Source organism: Microcebus murinus, chromosome 24 (assembly GCF_040939455.1).
Source record: "Microcebus murinus isolate Inina chromosome 24, M.murinus_Inina_mat1.0, whole genome shotgun sequence".
In the NCBI taxonomy this organism is placed as follows: domain Eukaryota; kingdom Metazoa; phylum Chordata; class Mammalia; order Primates; family Cheirogaleidae; genus Microcebus; species Microcebus murinus.
Window position 1 is genome coordinate 5,586,540 of NC_134127.1, and position 17,651 is coordinate 5,604,190.

General features: G+C 38.3%; 1 protein-coding gene across 1 annotated transcript in view; it reads right to left on the minus strand.

Moving 5' to 3' along the window:
* The window catches only part of KCNU1 (potassium calcium-activated channel subfamily U member 1), a 126,667-nt gene that overhangs the window by 70,838 nt on the left and 38,178 nt on the right, over positions 1-17,651 (minus strand). The window contains 9 exon segments of the mRNA XM_075997122.1: positions 2,246-2,251; positions 4,376-4,470; positions 4,614-4,703; positions 8,694-8,765; positions 9,118-9,230; positions 13,113-13,265; positions 13,701-13,770; positions 14,885-14,967; positions 16,144-16,249. Of these exon segments, the coding sequence (XP_075853237.1) occupies positions 2,246-2,251; positions 4,376-4,470; positions 4,614-4,703; positions 8,694-8,765; positions 9,118-9,230; positions 13,113-13,265; positions 13,701-13,770; positions 14,885-14,967; positions 16,144-16,249 (788 nt within the window).

The window sequence follows — 17,651 nt, forward strand, 5'->3', positions numbered from 1 at the left end:
AAAACTTATATGGAAATGCAGGAACCCAGAATAATAAAAAAATGGTCTTGGAAAAGAATAACAAAGTTGGAGGACTCATATTTCCCAATGTCAAAACTTATTACAAAACTATAATCAAGACAGTGTGTTATTGGCATAAGGCTAGACACATAGATTAAGAGAATACAATTAAGACTCCAGAAATAAACTCAGACATTTATAGTCAATTTTTTTTTTTTGATAAGGGTGCCAAGAGAATTTCAATGATAAAAGAATAATCTTTGGAACAAATGGTTCTGGGACAACTGGATATCTGCATTGAAAAGAGTGAAGTTGGATCCCTTCCTTACACTACGCACAAAAGAACTCAAAACTGATCATACATCTAAATGTTAAGAACCAAAAATACCGAATTCTTAGAAGAAAATACTGGAGCAAATCTTTGTAATCTTAGGTTGGTGAAAACCTTCTTAGATATTACACAAAAGCACAAGTGACAAAAGAAAAAATATATCACTGGATTTCATCAAAATTAATTTTTTTGTGCTTCAGAGTATACAAAGAAAATTAAAAGACAAACCACAGAATTGGAGAAAACATTTAGCAATCTTATATCTGATAAAGGATATGTATTTAGAATATATAAAGGTCTTATACAATTCAGTAATAGAAAGACAATAACTGAATTTAAAAAAAAATAGAATCTAAACAGACATTTCTTTAAAGAAGACATAATAAGAGCTTCACCAAAAAAAAAAAAAAATTTCAATAGCATTATCCATTAGGGAAATTCAAATCAAAACCACAGTGAGATACCAGTTTACAATGGATGTGCCTACTATTTAAAAATATGAAAAATAACACTGTAGAGAAATTGGTACCCTTCTGCATGTCTAGTGGGAATGCAAAATGATGTAGCTGCCAGAAAACAGTATGGTGGTTTCTGAAAAAATTAAACACAGAATTAACATTTGATTTAGTGATTCTGCTTCTGTGTATGTGCACACACAAAAATTGAAAACAGAAACTTGAACAGACATTTGTGCACCCACGTTCATAGCAACATTACACACAATATTCAAAAGATGGAAATAGCTCAAATTTCCATCAACAGATGAGTGGATAACAAAATGAAGTATATCCATACAATGAAATATTATCCAGACATAAAAATAAATGAGGTATTGATACATGCTAAGCATGGCTGAATGCTAAGTGTCAGACATAAAAGACCATACTTACTGTATGATTTCCTTTTTATGAAATGACCAATATAGGCAAATAAATAGAGGCAGAAAGTAGACAAGTGGTTTCCAGGGGTGCAGGTAAGGGAGAATGAGCAATGGCTGTTATTGGGGAAGATATTTAGCTTTTTGAGGTGAGAAAAATGTTCTCAAATTGATTGTAGTGATGACTACACAACTTTGGTCACACATTAAAACCTATTGAATTGTACACTTTAAATGGACAAGGGATTTATTTTATGGTGTTTGAATTATATCTCAATAAAGCTGTTATAAAAATGACAGAGCCTGGATCTCTGAGAAAGGACTGAGTCCTCCACCCTGCCATACACACATGTGGTGCTTCAGGTTGATGAGGGGTGACTAGATAGGGAAAAATGCAATAGTTTCACAATGTGCAAGGAGAGAAAATGGGAGAGGTGCTTCCTTTTTCATATGGATTCGTGGTGGAGCGTTCTCCATGGAGTGTCTAGTGACAATGCAAGGGGACTACAGAGGAGGAGACGTGTTTAAGCATGAAGAACTCCTGAGAGGGAATTCACCCAGCCCCACATCCTGACTTACATGCACACATGGGAAGACTGAAAAAATCCCAAAGAGCAGAGGGACCAAAATAACATAAGGTCCACAAAGGTGCCAAGAAAATACACTAGGGAAAGCACATGCTCTTTAATATATGATGCTGGGAAAACTGCGTATCTATATACAGAAGATTGAAACTAGACCCCCATCTCTCACCCTATACAAAAATCAACTCGAAAATGGATTAAAGGCTTAAATGTAAGATCCCAAACTATATAAAATTACTAGAAGTCTTAGGCATAATCTAGGCAAAGATTTTATGGCTAAGACTTCAAAAGCACAGGCAACAAAAACAAAAATTAGACAAATGGGTCTATGTTAAATGAAAACGCTTCGACACAGCAAAATAAATAACCAACAGAATAAATAGACAACTTGTAGAACAGGAGAAAGTATTTGCAAACTATTCATCCAACAAGGGACTAATATCCAAAATATACAAGGAACTCAACTCAACAGTAATATACATTTATATATATATATATATATATATATATATATATATATATATATATGGTATGTATATGAATGATAAGAAAATGGAAAAAAGATCTGAATAGATATTTTTCAAAAGAAGACATACAAATGGTTAACAGGTATATGGAAATATGTTCAACATCACTAATCATCAGGAATAAGTAAATTAAAACCACAATAAGATATCATCTCACCCAAATTAGAATGGCTATAATAAAAAAGACAAAAAATAACAAATGCTGACAAGAGAACTCATACACTGTTGGTGGGAATTTAAACTAGTATAGCCACTATGGAAAATAGTATGGAGGTTCCTTAAAATACTAAAAATAGAACCATTTCCCTATGATTCAGCAATTCCACTACTGGGTATGTATCTAAAAGAAAGGAAATCAATATATATTGAAATATATATATATATATATATTTCAATATATATTGACATAAAGAGAGAATAAGAATCTCAGAATCTCACTTAGAATAGTGTAGATAGGAAATTCACATTTCGGACCAAGTAAGTTTATATTCTGCGAAACACTGGGGTGTTATCCAAAGAGCTAGCTGTGCTCCCATGTTTATTGCAGCTCTATTCACAATAGCCGAGATGTGGAATCAACCCAAGTGTCTATTACTGCTTGAATAGATGAAGAAAATGTGGTATGTGCACGACGGAATACTATTTGACTGTTAAAAAGAATGCAGTCCTGTCATATGCAGCAAAGTGGATGAGCCTGGAGGACACAACATTAAGCGAAATAAGTCAGGCACAGAAGGATAAATGCTGCATGTTCTCACTCATGTATGGGAACTAAAAAATTGAGCTCATGGAAGCAGAGAGGCAAGTCGTGGTTTTCAGAAGATGAGGAGGGTAAGAGGGAGGGGAAGATAGTGAGAGTTGGGTTAATAGATACAAAATTATAGCTAGATGGGAGGAATGAGTTCTGATGTTTTACAAGGTTAACTATAATTTACTGTACATTTTCAAAGAACTAGAAAAGAGGATTTTGAATGTTCATAACATAAAGAAATGATAAAAGTTTGAGGTGATGGATACGCTAATCACCATGATTTGGTCATTACACACTGTGTGCACACATCAAAATGTCACTCTGTATCTTATAAATATGAACAATTATTATGAGTCAACTAAAAATAAGAGACAAAAAAAAATAACCTAAGGAATGAAGGGTGTAGTAGTACTGAATAGGGTTTTGCAGACCTCAAGACTAGGGCATTGGATTTTAGGCACTAATGGTAGAACATGACCCAAAGCCCGGAGGAAAGAGTTTCCTGGTGGTTGACTCAGAGGCCACAGAAGGTGACAATTACAGACCAAAGGGAATGAGGGGTCTCAGGAAGAATCAATGAGAACTCGCTGTCCCCTACAGGAATAACCATGATGCTGTGCAAGTTACTCCTAAATTTAAACAGCATTCGGAAGAGGAGGAGAGAATAAGGATCTCAGAGATTAGAATAGTGTGGATAGGAAATGCACATTTCGGACAACTAAGTCTATATTCTGCGAAACACTGGGGTGTCACCCAAAGAATCTGAGTGCACCTGGAAGAGACTAGGTTTTGAAACCAGAGGGGTATTTTTGGTTTACCATGAATGCAGGGGATTAACTTTTCTCTTCCTGCCATTAAGTCAAAAGCATTGTTGCTAAGCCATTGAGTTCCGTTAGAGAGAATGGAGACATTACATTCTCTCATCACTGTGTCAGAGGAGTAAACTCTAGGCTCCCATCAAGGAAACAGAGTCCCCAAGGAACGGTCACGCGGTGGCATTCTTATGGCCAGTGAAGCATTCAGATTCAGGCTGAAGTTTAGAAAACAAGGATGCAATAGCTAAAGGCAATGGCTAGAAGTCAGCCTGGCTTGTGAGGGAATTGATAACTCGATAACTAGTAAGTTTTCTTCCGGAGCTAAGAGACTGATTCTCAAAGTCTTATATGTCCGATGGGAAAACGTCTGCCCCTTGTTGGCCAAGTTCAAATTGGTACTGTCTTCTAAGAGAGGGAACCCTCTCCTCTTTCCTTGGCCACATTTGGAAGCTGGGCTAAGTAAGGGTGGCCAGACATAAAGTGCAATTACCTGTGACGTGTCGGCTCTTGCTTTTGCAGCTACATCTTGCAATTAGGTCAGGGTCACTCACATCGCTGTGACAGAGGGAACAGTAAAAGGAGGCTCTGGGCAATGAAAGCAAACCAAGAATGACTTATGTGAGGCTTAATACCAAGGAGGCCCGGTGCCGACTCGAGTCTTCCTCCCACGAAGTTGTATTTGCTTTAGTGATTTCCCCCCAAAGAGTAATTTTTTTTAAAAAAATTACCTTTTGACTTCACTTGGAGATTCAGCAATAAAGAACCCTAATGAGTTCTTATGCAGCCTAACTTGTACAGGTGGATTTAGTAACAGACCACTGGAAAGAGAAAATAAAAAGTATGGTAATTTTTCCCTTTGATTTTTGGTGGCGATATTTGGTGCTTCATCCTGTCACTATTACCAGTGGATTCTCTAAGTTGCCGAGTGAATAGGATTCAGTCTTCTTTTACTGCCAAACATAGTGGAAAATGTGAATTGGGCTATATTTAATCCTTTGATTGCTGCTAATTATGCTGAGAAGAGCCAAGCAACGACTTGATTGCTGAACAGCACATACAGCCAAGCCTAGGGGAAGATCCTCCTTGGATTGTGTCATGAATCTGAGACGCTCCAACTAACTCAGAAAGCTAATTTACGCTATCCTACGACAAACAGGCCAAGATCACACTGTTGCCAAGCTCATGGTCATACCAGTGGTGCTAGTGCTTAGGCCACTTGCTATTAATATTTAAAATTAAATTACATTCTAATTAACCAGCTAACTTAAAATGTTCCTTTTATTTTACATACGAAGTTTTTGAGGTTGTACATTTCTTTGGACTTCATTTTTGTCTGCTGTGGTTGCAAGATTTTTGGGAACAGAAGCCATGTGAATTATTCTTAACATGGCTTGAACATTTGGATTCTCTACTCTCTTATGGTTTGTGTGTTTGAAAATGCTGTCTTATAAATTTCTATCCATGACATTACTTGATACAGTTTTCTGCTGTCACTCTAAGTTGCCCACATTTCCCCATTTGTCAGGATCTCCTGCCTTTATTTTCTTTATGTCAAACCCTCAGTGTGGTGGGGTCTTTTAACTCGATAACTCCCTTCACTTCTTTTGCGCATGATGAAAGTACTCCCTTCCTCCTTTAAAAATCATCCCTCCCTTTACATTCATATAGGAATGAGGTCAAGTCTTAATTCTGGCACAGCTTACTCTTTTGGTGGGACACTCCAAAGTTAACTTGCAGAATCCTTACAAAAACTAAATGTGTTTCCACAATAAAAGCTCTTCAGCTTTATGCTAAGAGTAGAACAAGACTAAATAGCTCTGTTCAGATAGGTTACTGCCAAAGACAATGGATGATATTTTCTGAGTGTTTACTGACTTATATTAATGAGTGGAATAATTGGTTTTAACTTGGACAGGAAAAAGAACATGAATGTGTGGCCCCCTAAATATTAATACTATTGGTTGATGTTCACTGACTAGCAGATACATGCTTAGTTGTGTCTTACATAGCTCCTTTTTTTTTTTTTTAAAGGAGTACGGTCCTCTGAACTCATGTTAAGTATCTAGCTATGAAAGACACAGTTGCAATAAAACATGTATCTGATTGTATTTGAGAGAGAAGGCTTCTTTTAAGGCTTTTCCCAAACTGACATTATTGCTTTTTCCTCTCTCCATGAATCATGGCCCATTGCTCTGTCAGAGAATGTTTGTCACTGGAACAAACTCATTACATTATCTGACTGAGGTCAGATCCAGCTTCTTTTCTTAGCAGGTGGCAAATTATTCCCTAAGACAAATCCCCTCGTGATTATCCAGGGCTTTTGCAAGTCTTAGAGTCTATTCAAGTGTATCAATTAGAAGAGGAAATAAAAGGTGAGAAAAGATAGATTTTCCCCCAGAATTTAAATACACTCGCCTAAAGCCCAGCCATTAATATGTCCAGTCTTGCTTATACCAATAGTGGCTACAGTAGATTTAGCCCGGAATGGTGATCAGAAGAACAGCGCCCGGTAACAAGACTGCCTGAGTTCAGATCCTGCCTCTGCCACTTGGGAATTGTGTGAAGCTGGGAAAATTGTTTGACTTTTCTGGGCCTCGCTTTTCCTCCTCTGTGAAATGGGACTAATAGCACCCAGTAAAATGGAACTAATAATTGTGCCCATCTCACAGCGCTGTTGCGAGGGTTCAAGAGTTAATGTACACACAGTGCCAATAGCAGTGTTGGTCATGAAGCAGCAATCATGTAAGAGATTGCTATGATCAATGTTTTTGATAAATTGGGATTTAATCCCATCGACTCACCTGACTTTTCAGTGAGAAGGCAAAGTTAAATCTGTGTTGGAGTGGGACTCTCTTTCAATGGCAGTAGGTGTGTACTGGTAAGTTACACTAGGACCTTTTGAATCTACGTGAAATTAGTTGCTTGGTAAATATTCATGTTTCTGGTCTGTGATGTTCTAACACTCATCTTAATAAAGTTTACAGAAAAGGATATTAGAGTTGGAAAAGATCTTAAGAGCATGTGGTTGTAGTTTCTAAGGGACAGTGAATAAACTGACTATATCATGAAGACTTTTAAAAACATTCTCAGGCCCCTCCATTGGAGATTTGGATTTTGAAAAGTCAGAAATGGGGTTTTGGAATCCATATGTCTTTAACATTTTGCAAAGAATTCTGATGTGTAGCCCAGGTTGTGGAAGTCCAAAATTGTTACTAAAACTTGAGCAGATTTGGGGCCAGTTTGAAACCCAAACTACCTGGCTTATGATTCTAAGGCTACCTTTTAACTCAGACCTGTGTCCAGTAGAAAGTCCATTTTTGCAGATGCTTACATGCAGAAGTTTAGATTTTGAGATTTTCTTGGGCATGGCAAGATTGTTAGATAGAACTTAGCCAGCCAAGGAATAATATCTGTTATTTTTCCTCAAAGATTTGCTTTTCACAGTACCCCACTGTTTTTTTCTACTCAGATGCCTTCTAGATTCTCTCAACTCAGATCTTTTATTCTTTCTAACCTTTCATATAAAATCATAAAATCATTCATTCATAGTCCATCTGACATAATTTAAAATTATTAAATTTTCAATGTTTCCCTATAATTATAGGATTCTTGGTAATGCCAATTATAGAACTGGAAGGGGTCTTATAAATGCATAAATTTGACTTCCTCATTCTACAAATAAACTCTTCTTCAAGGCCACAGGGCTAGCAAATCATAGGTTCAGCATCTAGTCTGTTGATTCCAAATTAGTGTGAGTTAATTTTCCAGTAAAAATCACACATGAGGCAACATAATAGCCTTTTTTGCCCCCTCCCATCCCATTTAAGCTCCACTTTTTCTTATTTTTCAGCATACTTTATCCGTATAATAGCTGATTCTCTTTCTTTTTTCCACTTTTCTCCCATTTATGTTTTGGTACATTCTGTTTGTCTTGGATTTTTTTTTTTTTTTTTTTGTATGACACGATGACTTCTCTTACTTTTCATATTACCCACTTACGGGTTCTCGGGAAATGCTAGTGTTCTAGTGATGTTACCTTTTGTTTACCTATCCTATCAACAGCAGAATTTGTCCAGTGGGTCAAAGTCCTATTTTTCCACATTTGGTAGCTTACATTCTAAGGCTAGAGGTCATGGGAACATGTTTTTCCCCCAAATAATTCTATTTCATAGTATTCTTTCATTGTCAAGACTTACAAGATCTGATAATACCATTAAGAGGAAAAGGTCTGAGATGGTGACCATTTCTTCTCTCCTCTGCTCCCAAGAGAGAACTGGGGTGGGGTCACACTAGGGTGAGCACTGTGACCCCAGCAGCGCAGGAGCCTGGGTGTCTGGAGGCTGGCTCTCAGCTAGTGGCAAAAAGCTTAGTTATGGCTGTACCTCTAAAAAAAGACTTAATCACAAAGATTCTAATAAAAAAAAACTAATACATGTTGTATTCATCTGAATGGAACTGGGGACCATTCTTCTAAGTGAAGTATCACAAGAATGGAAAAACAAACACCGCATGTACTAACTCATTAGTTCCATTAAATTGGAACGAATTGGTCAGCACTTACATGCACATGTGGAAATAACATTCGTCGGAAATGATGCAGGTGGGAGGGAGGGGGAGAGGATGGGTAAATTCACACCTAATGGGTAAATCGGACACTTTCTGGGGGATGGGCACATTTATAACTTTGACTCAAATGGCACAAAAGTAATTTACATAACCAAAACATTTGACCTCTGTAATATTCTGAAATTAAAAAAACAAAACAAAACAAAACAAAAAACTGCAGAGATAGGAAGCCTCATTGGTACCGGCAACCACCCTGAAAGAGGGACTTGTGTTCGATGGCTATCAGCATGATGTGCAGCTTCACAAAGCAGATCCTGGAAAGGAAGACAAGCAGTTGTAAGGAAAGAAAGAAAAGCAGGGTGCTAGTCAGCAAGAATATGACGGACACTTTGCACCCTGGGAGAAAACTAGCATCTTGGGAGAGGCAAGAACTCCCGCATACGGAACTTTCACTTCATAAGTGAATCCACCGGAAGTGGCTGGTGACCAGGGTGCCAGCTGTGACAGAGATGAAAGTGTCCCACACAGACTGCAAACTTCTAAGTTGCAGGGGCTCCGACTTATTCGTTCTCATAGCTCCCGTGTTTGTAACGGAGCCTGGACTGCAGTGAGCCCTCGATGAACGCTGTTACTTGAGGAATGAGGAAAGGATTTTTCTGAACTTACCTGGCAACTTCAGGAAAATTCATTCCAGCAAAGTCATCTGAGAGACGTTGAGTGAAAATTTTGTTCTTCATGCCATTCAAGAAAAGTCTTTTCCAGGGCTGTTTCGGAGAAATCTGGAATACACAGTTTATGCCACATGAAGCCCAATGACATGGGGTACAGGGTGCTATAATCCACAGTGTGAATTACACTGACCAGCTAACTAGTCTCCATTGCATTTAAGTAAAAAAAAAAAGGAGATTTATTATGGTGCCTAATGGAAGAATGTTGAAGTAAGAACTAAAATTCTAACATTATTTCAGCTATTTTCACTAAAGTGTTGAGGATGAGGTGAACACATCATGACCTAGTTTCATCCCAGATGGCATCCCAAGTTTTCTTACTGGAAATTAGGATTCTTCTCTATTGTCCACTCCCAATTTCATCAAAGTGGGCCATTTTTTGAGACAGAAAAAATAATATGGGAGGAATAATGTGGAATCCAAGTTGTCTCTCTCTGGATAGCGCTATTGAAGATTGCTTTCAAAACATTTTAGTTTTCTACTAACCATATACTGGAGACTATTCTCCTAAGTGAAGGGTCACAAGAATGGAAAAACAAACACTGCATGTACTAACTCATTAGTTCCATTAAATTGGAACTAATTGGCCAGCACTTGCTGGTTGGTCAGCACTGACCAATTGGTCTGCACTGAAAGAAAAAAACATCCATGGCTTCTGCCCAGTCCCTTCATAGGGTCAAAGAACTTGAAGAGCTATCCTGATCAACAGAAGTGACAATGTAGCAATCAAGGGCAACATCAGGTTTCTAGGGAAACCAGAGATGTGAAAGGAGAAGGATGTGTTTTTAAAAGGCTAAATTTTCTGCAGAGACACTCTGTCTGGCGGTGTTTCTCGTCCACCATCTTGATTTTATAGCAGCACAATTCATAATTGCGAGGCTGTGGAAACAGCCCAAGTGTCCATCAATCCAAGAATGGATTAATAAAATGTGGTATATGTATACCATGGAGTACTATTCAGCTCTAAGAAACAATGGTGACATAGCACATCTTATATTTTCCTGGTTAGAGCTGGAACCCATACTATTAAGTGAAGTTTCCCAAGAATGGAAAAACAAGCACCACATGTACTCACCAGCAAATTGGTATTAACTGAGCAGCACCTAAGTGGTCACATAGGTACTGCAGTAATAGGGTATTGGGCAGGGGGGAGGGGGGAGGGGGGCGAGTATATACATACATGATGAGTGAGATGTGCACCATCTGGGGGATGGTCATGATGGAGACTCAGACTTGTGGGGGGAGGGGGGGAAATGGGCATTTATTGAGACCTTAAAATCTGTACCCCCATAATATGCCGAAATAAAAATAAAAATAAAAGGCTAAATTGAGCACATCAGGGAGGCTGTTGGAAACTCATTGCTGAGGTGTACGTGTGAGGTCCTCCTCTCGTCCTGCCCCACCTGCTGCCGTGAGAATCGCCACCACCCAGCTCTGCGATAGCAGGATGGGCTTCTCACAGCCCAGAATCTCAGATGAAAGAATGGCATTTCTAAACCTTCTGGAGCACTGGTGCTGTGCAGGGTTATGACTGGTTCAGAGATTCTCCTCCGAGGGCCATGATGTGTTTGGGGGAAAAAACGAAACAAAGACAAACACACAAACAAACAAATAAATAAAACAAACAAATAAAGGTTTTTTTCTGCCTTGCGAAAAAGCGCCACCTACTTCAGGCAAATCAGTTCCCTTCCCCACCAACAAGATTCACCTGAATCTCTTGCCCCTTCCCACTTGCTTAAATACCTCTGACAATGAAGGCTTCCCCTCATGGGGCAGTTCACACCTCTGTTTAAGTCTCGATGACTAAAGAAATTGGCTTAGTGCTTCTAATCCAAATACTTCAATTTTTGGAAGAGGGTAGAAAGTGATAACCATAGATATGAAGAAGACTTCCTGAGGTAGGGCTTAAAAAATCAGGAAGGAAACCAGGAGTCCACAAAGTGGACTTTGGATAGAAGAATCTGGAAGCTCACAGAAGCCAGCTGGATGAGAGCTAATCTAAATTTAAGCTTATGGCAGTGCTCTGAACCTAGAAACAACCAGAAATGCTTTTCAAGCTATGATTTTTCACAATACAATCAATATAATTAAAACCCATGGCATTGGTTCAAGGCCTTTTAATCTGAGTACTCAGAGGTTTTTCAAACAATAATATTTGGAAAATCAGGTGATGAGATGAACAACTCTCATTTTACAAATGGGGAAACTGAGAGTCAGGGAAAGTAAGTGTCTAATACAAGAAAAATGAAACATACAATGAAGTCAACAGTTTGTTACAGAACCTAAAACAGCAGAGCAGAGAGCACAGGGTTCACAAATCTTTCCCTGAGGCTGTTCAGTTTAGGGTTTCTAAAAGTGGGTTTCCAACTTCATTAAAAACAAAACAAGATTATGGAGACCACGGATATCTCTCAATTTCTATATTCCAAAAGCCATCTTGTGATGATAATGTCAGGTGACCATCCTCCGTGAAATGGCTACAGCTCTAAATTTAAGAAAGCTGTAACAGGAATGACTTTATATCTCCACCTTGGATATATCCATGAAGGAGGCAATGTCTTCATATAGAGTTATCATTCCATTCATTTTCTCCACCCATGGAGGTTAAAATCATAGTCATCACAACAGATATCAAAGTTCTCTGCTGCTTTCTAGGCATTCGATGCAGGCAGAGACAATTTCCTCATGGGCCTTTCCCTAGGTCATCCTCCCTGTCCCTAGATGAAGGTAATAGCATGTACCCTGCACCAGCACCAAGGTTCGTTCCCTACTGACTGCTGGGCATTCCTCTTCACCTCTATGCTGTATCTCCTTGCTCTCACAGGTGGAATTGCAGAAGAATTCTCTTTGTCCCAGCTACCCTTTTGCTGACCAGAGAGCATTTTTTCACCTCTTTTGCTCTTCTTTATTAGGGGAAGAGATGGAACAGGTAAAGATTGCAAACATTTCTATTGATCAGAAGAAATAAAGTGCAAGGAGAGGCCAGAAAGGAAGTCAAGTGTATGAAGAGGCGAACGTGGACTTGGAACTCAATGGAGATGAAAGCCTGTCCCTGAAAAGGCTTTAGACAAAGAATGGCAGCCCCAGCCATGGGTTAGGACACCTTTCTTGGGGGCATTTCATGGGAATGGTATTTGGAAGGCCACATTTTGTGCTATAGAAATTTGTCCCAGTGATCCCTTTTTGGCCTCTTATTTTGTCTCAGACAAACGCATTGAAAAACCTGATGTGGGAGACTGTGAGTAGACACCCAACACTAGGAGCATAGGATGTAGTGGCAAAACTGGGGACCCCACAATTCTAGCTCTGCTGCTCACTAACATACTGTACGATCAAGTTTAGTTGGCTTCACCAACCCATTGCTGGGATACCGCCTGGAAATATCATTGAGGAGAAACACAACACAATAGATACTCAATACCTGAGTACCTATTGGTCACTATTATTAGTACTACACGCAACTTCCCTAAAATAACCTGGAAAATTAGATTTTAATTGTTATTTATATCATTATTTCTATTTGAGCAATATAAATTTTTATTATGTCAATTGTTATTTTGTGTTTAATTTATATTAAATATGTTACTTCATTAATAATGTAACCTTTATTTATATTTCTACTTTCGATAACTCAAAACCCTTCTACCTTTATGAATATATTTATATTCCTAACATCCTGAACTGCAAGTAGGAAGTGGAGTCATGATTTCTGTTTCGGAGATAAATGCTCTTAGGCAAGAATAAGATGAATGACAGCTTCAAGGTCAATGCAGGACCTGGGACTTAATCTAGATCTCTCAGTTCCTTCCCAGCTCACACAGAAGTTAAATTCTATTTCTTCAGGCCCTCTTGCTTTTCTCAATCTTTTTTTTTCTTAATCCCAATCCTAATATGTGAGATATGGGGAGAGAGCCAAGATTCAACCAAAGCTACCTTTCGGTTTGGCTGAACAAACAGAGACGTCAGGAAGGTGCACAAGCCTGGAACCAAACAGCCTTGGGCGATGAATCCAAGCTTTAATTCAGCAAAGCAGATGATGTTGTCTCCACTACTCCAGTTCCAGGTGGGAATCTTTGGCAGATAAACCTGTTACATGGTAGAAAGTAGGTCAAGAATTAGGAATAAACATACCTCAAGAAAGCCCTTTTGGGTGGATATCTTTCTTTCTTTTAATTTACTTGAAACTATTTATTCATTACTCTTGGGCATAAAGGTGGTGCCCAGGTCAATGGATGGGATAAGAACAAATGCAGTATTTGAAAACGGTTTGCAGTCAACTGCTCCAAATCAAATAAATAAATAAATGGTTAGAATTGCAAAGTCAGGTCAAATGGTTTAGGTCTCTAATTCTTGCCCCAATTTACATTCTTAAGTGACTAACAATCTTGATGAGACTCTAAATTTTATCTAAGAACAGCCAAAACTTTTCATTTATTGATGTGTTAGATAGTAATAAGGTTCCTCTAGCTCTATGGACTAAAAGAGAAGGAGGTTGAGTGTGCTGCAATGTTATCACGGTACCTTGTTGTGGGATTGCAGTATCTGAATGATGACTCTGGTGTTAGAGTAGTAGCTCTTGAGAGAGAGCACCCTGCATAAACCACAAACAGGCTCATCAGTGGCATGTCTTATGCAAATGCCCCTGTAATATAATTCAATTCAGAGTCAAATTGATGTGTAGGCAAATGTAGAGAGACTTGACATATATAATAAAGTCCCTCGTTACGCTGTTTTCTAAAACTGTTGTATCTACTAGCATACATGGAAGAGTGTTATTGTTTTAGTGACTTTAGTAAACCAAATCTATGGAAAGGTCATCTCTCGGGATTAGAAGACCGTGGTCTTGTGGGACTAGTTCTTGAAGAGGAAATGGTTTCATATGCTTTAGCCATTAAACCCAAACATAATAATTGCAGGAAAAAAAAATAGAGATTTAATTGCTGCCTGTAGCTTAAAGTAGCTCACAGACTCATACAACTTTCTCATTTTACAAATTAAGATCTATCTCATATTTACTGTATTAGGCATGGGCCAAGTTCTCAGCTGTTTCTTGCGACACATAGCGTCACATTCAGCTACGTGTATTTATTTGGCTCTGAGGACCAGAAGTCCGTCTGGGTTAGGCATGATGCCATCGTCTTCACCATCATAGCTGAATCTTTCTTACCACACATCAAGTTCCTGCTCATCGACAGTTCGCAGTTCAAGATGGTAACACTAACTAACTCTAGCCAACTTGAAAACACTTTCCAATGGTCACAAGTACATCATACTGAATCGTGCACAATCTTTCACCAGAATTACTGGATAAACCCTCCCCCCCCAATAAATAAAGTGTATTAATAGGGTTCACGAATTGTATCTTTATTTTTGAGGAGGGGAGTATCTTCGTGATAGTGGTGCTATCTGAGTAATAATCAGATATTTTGCTTTTTAATTTCAGATAGCGATCACCCATGTGAAACTTCAGGGAAGCAAACGGAGAAGCACATACACACTGGGGGCGCCCCCTTTTCACTTCCTCTTGCGACCAGCCGCAGCCTTGGGGTGAGGACAAAACAATAGGCAGAAACTTGGATTACGATGAACCTAGTGCTGCAGTAGACGGCGTGTCCTCCTGTCTAGTCCTACGCACTAAGCCTTATTCTAAAAGAACAGAAGAAGGTGAGCACTGGAGCACACACGGCACAGGGCCAGCTTCTTACCTCATGATGTTGGAAATGTCCTCGGCGTGAGAATCGCTGCACAGAGGGTTGGCTATGATCAGGCAGGCCTCCGCGTGCTCCACCTGCTCTTGCAGATGAAACAGCACCCATCTCGTTAGTTACACGGGGCACGCTCCAGCGTTTTCCTTTTGGGTTTTCTTATGGATGCGTCATAAAATTGCCAACGAGGAAGAGAGCACACTCGGGAAGGAGTTGATAAGGGGGGTGGAGGGGCGTGTCTCTAAATCAGGATCATAGTTCTAGAATGTTGCAAGGGCCGTGAGGGCTGCAGCTGAGGGACCAGGGCACAGGGTCTCTGACATAGATGTAAGATTGCTTTAAAACGGTAAAGTACAAGGCTGTATCTCTCCCACTATATCCGTCACCATCATTTTATGCCTAGCAATGAACCGTAAGACCTTTATAAGCAACTGCCTACATATGTATTTGCCTTTCGGGACAGCAAGGGATGGAGGAATTGAGGGGGTCTACTTGGCCCAAAGTAAGCAGTCATTCAATATTTGTGGGTTGTGAATTTCAAAGTTCTGGAAAATTATTGAAGTGGCTCTTACAGTACCAAGTTTCAGGAAAGAGAAAAATTAGGCTGGGTCTGTCATATTCTGCTTCAACTCTTTACGTTAACTCTATAGATGTTTGCTTTAAACTGAAACCCTTTGATTTGTTGAATCTGTAAGACATAGAACATGACAGGGAGCCAGCTTTGATCTTAAATCAAACCTGTCTAGAGGGTTGGATGCTGCTCATCATTTTTAGTGACAACTTTGATAGAATTTCTGCCATTTTCCTTTATGTCCCATTATTTTCCTTTCTCCCATCAGAAGGCATATGAGTGTGTGTAGGAGGTGAAGTTGGGTTAAGCTTATGGACTCTTAGAAATCTGTCTTCCAGCAAGAATCCTGTGTGGGTGGTAAGATCAAGCACACTTTTGCTACCCCTAACTTTTTCAGGTCCCTTAGACTGATAAAATAAAACCAATCTAGATAAATAGAGACTTTAGTGAAATAAATCATTTAAATACAAATGTAGGTAAACAGTGAGGTCTACTTGATATTTTTCAAGGAAGATTTGGAAGTCAACGATTACACTTCCTTTGTGGTCAGTTTTGAAGATTGAGGAAGTCATATTTTCCCTCCAGTTAGAGAATTTAAAATGATATGTTTTCAAAGAGCAATGCAACCTTATCACCTCAATGGTTGCAGCTTAGGAAAACCAACAGGAGAAAAAGAACTAGATCTTACCGCAACTCGCCTCAGATCCTCCCACTTCATTGCAGACCCACAAATAAAAGTTGTATAGGCCAAGTAGCACTTAAATATAGTCTCCAATTCCAAAGAAGGAGGGACCCTGGACAAAAGAATTTAGTGGCAAAGATGTAAAAAAGATGGTTGACTCTGGCTTTAGAGACTGTTATACTTATTCAGTGCATTTAATAGAACCCCTCGCACTGATGTGAAAACATACAAATCAAATTAATACCATTTTTAAAAGAGGGTTTACTAAAGGCGAGGACGTTTACTATATAATCAAAGCAATTAAATTACTGAAAATGCATAGAATTTTACAGCAACTATAATTTTTTAAAAATAGGTTCTAAGTATATGATGTTAACATGGACAAAACCAGATGGAGAAATTAAATTTGCCACTACAAGAAGAAATTTTAATGCATCTATTTCAATTATTGATAGATCAAGAAGAAAAAAAATATTATGGATTTTGAACATACAAGCCTGATATTTATAAATTATGCAAACATTTAAAGAATCCAATTTTTGTAAGAGCACAAAAGTGTTTATCAAAATGATAATTTACTTGACCATCAAGAAAAGAAAGCCTCTACCCTCTGTATTCACTTTCAAAATTGTGGACAACTCTAAGCTCAAAATTTGAAAAATTGCAGAAACCATTGCCAACGGTGACAATGCGCTGATTCTTTACAACTGTAGCATCAAAAGGGAAGGTTAGGTTTTGGAATCATACACAAGCATGCCTCATGTTATTGCACTTTGCAGATATTGTGTTTTTTACAAATTGAAGGTTTGTGGCAATCTGGATCAAGCAAGTCCATCAGCACCATGTTTCTAAAAACTCAGTTGGTATCTATGTGTCACATTTTGATAATGCTCACAATATTTCAATTTTTTCATTATTATTATATCTGTTATGGTGATCTCTGATCATGATATTTGATGTAACTATTGTAACTATTTGGGGGTGCCATGAACCATGCATATAAAAGATGGTGATGTTAATCAATAAATGTGTGTATTCTGACTGCTCCAAAAAAAAAAAAAAAAAAAAAAAAAGAAAAGAAAGCCTCAACACATTGCAAAAAATACCTATTGTACAGATTACTCTCATTAATCACTATGCAATTAACTTAAAAATTAATAATCAAAAGAAAAATTAAAAATACTTTTATATTTAGAAATTTTAAAATATAGGCTACTAAAAATCTCTTGGGTAAAGAAGAAATTATAAAAATTATGATAAGTCCAATTCTAGTTTTCCAACATCCAGAGAAGAAAACTAAAAATCTGATCATGTCATCCCTTTGCTCAAAATACTATAAGAATTCAGAACTGACTTAGAGAAAATCATCTTCCTTAAGATCAAATCCTTTAATGTCCTGTAAGACACTTTTATTATCTGGCCCACCATCCGTAGAAATATATTGAAATACTCTGAAATCATCAGTCCTTTTGGGTGAAACTTCCCCTTTTCCCTTAAAACATTTGCATTCAGTG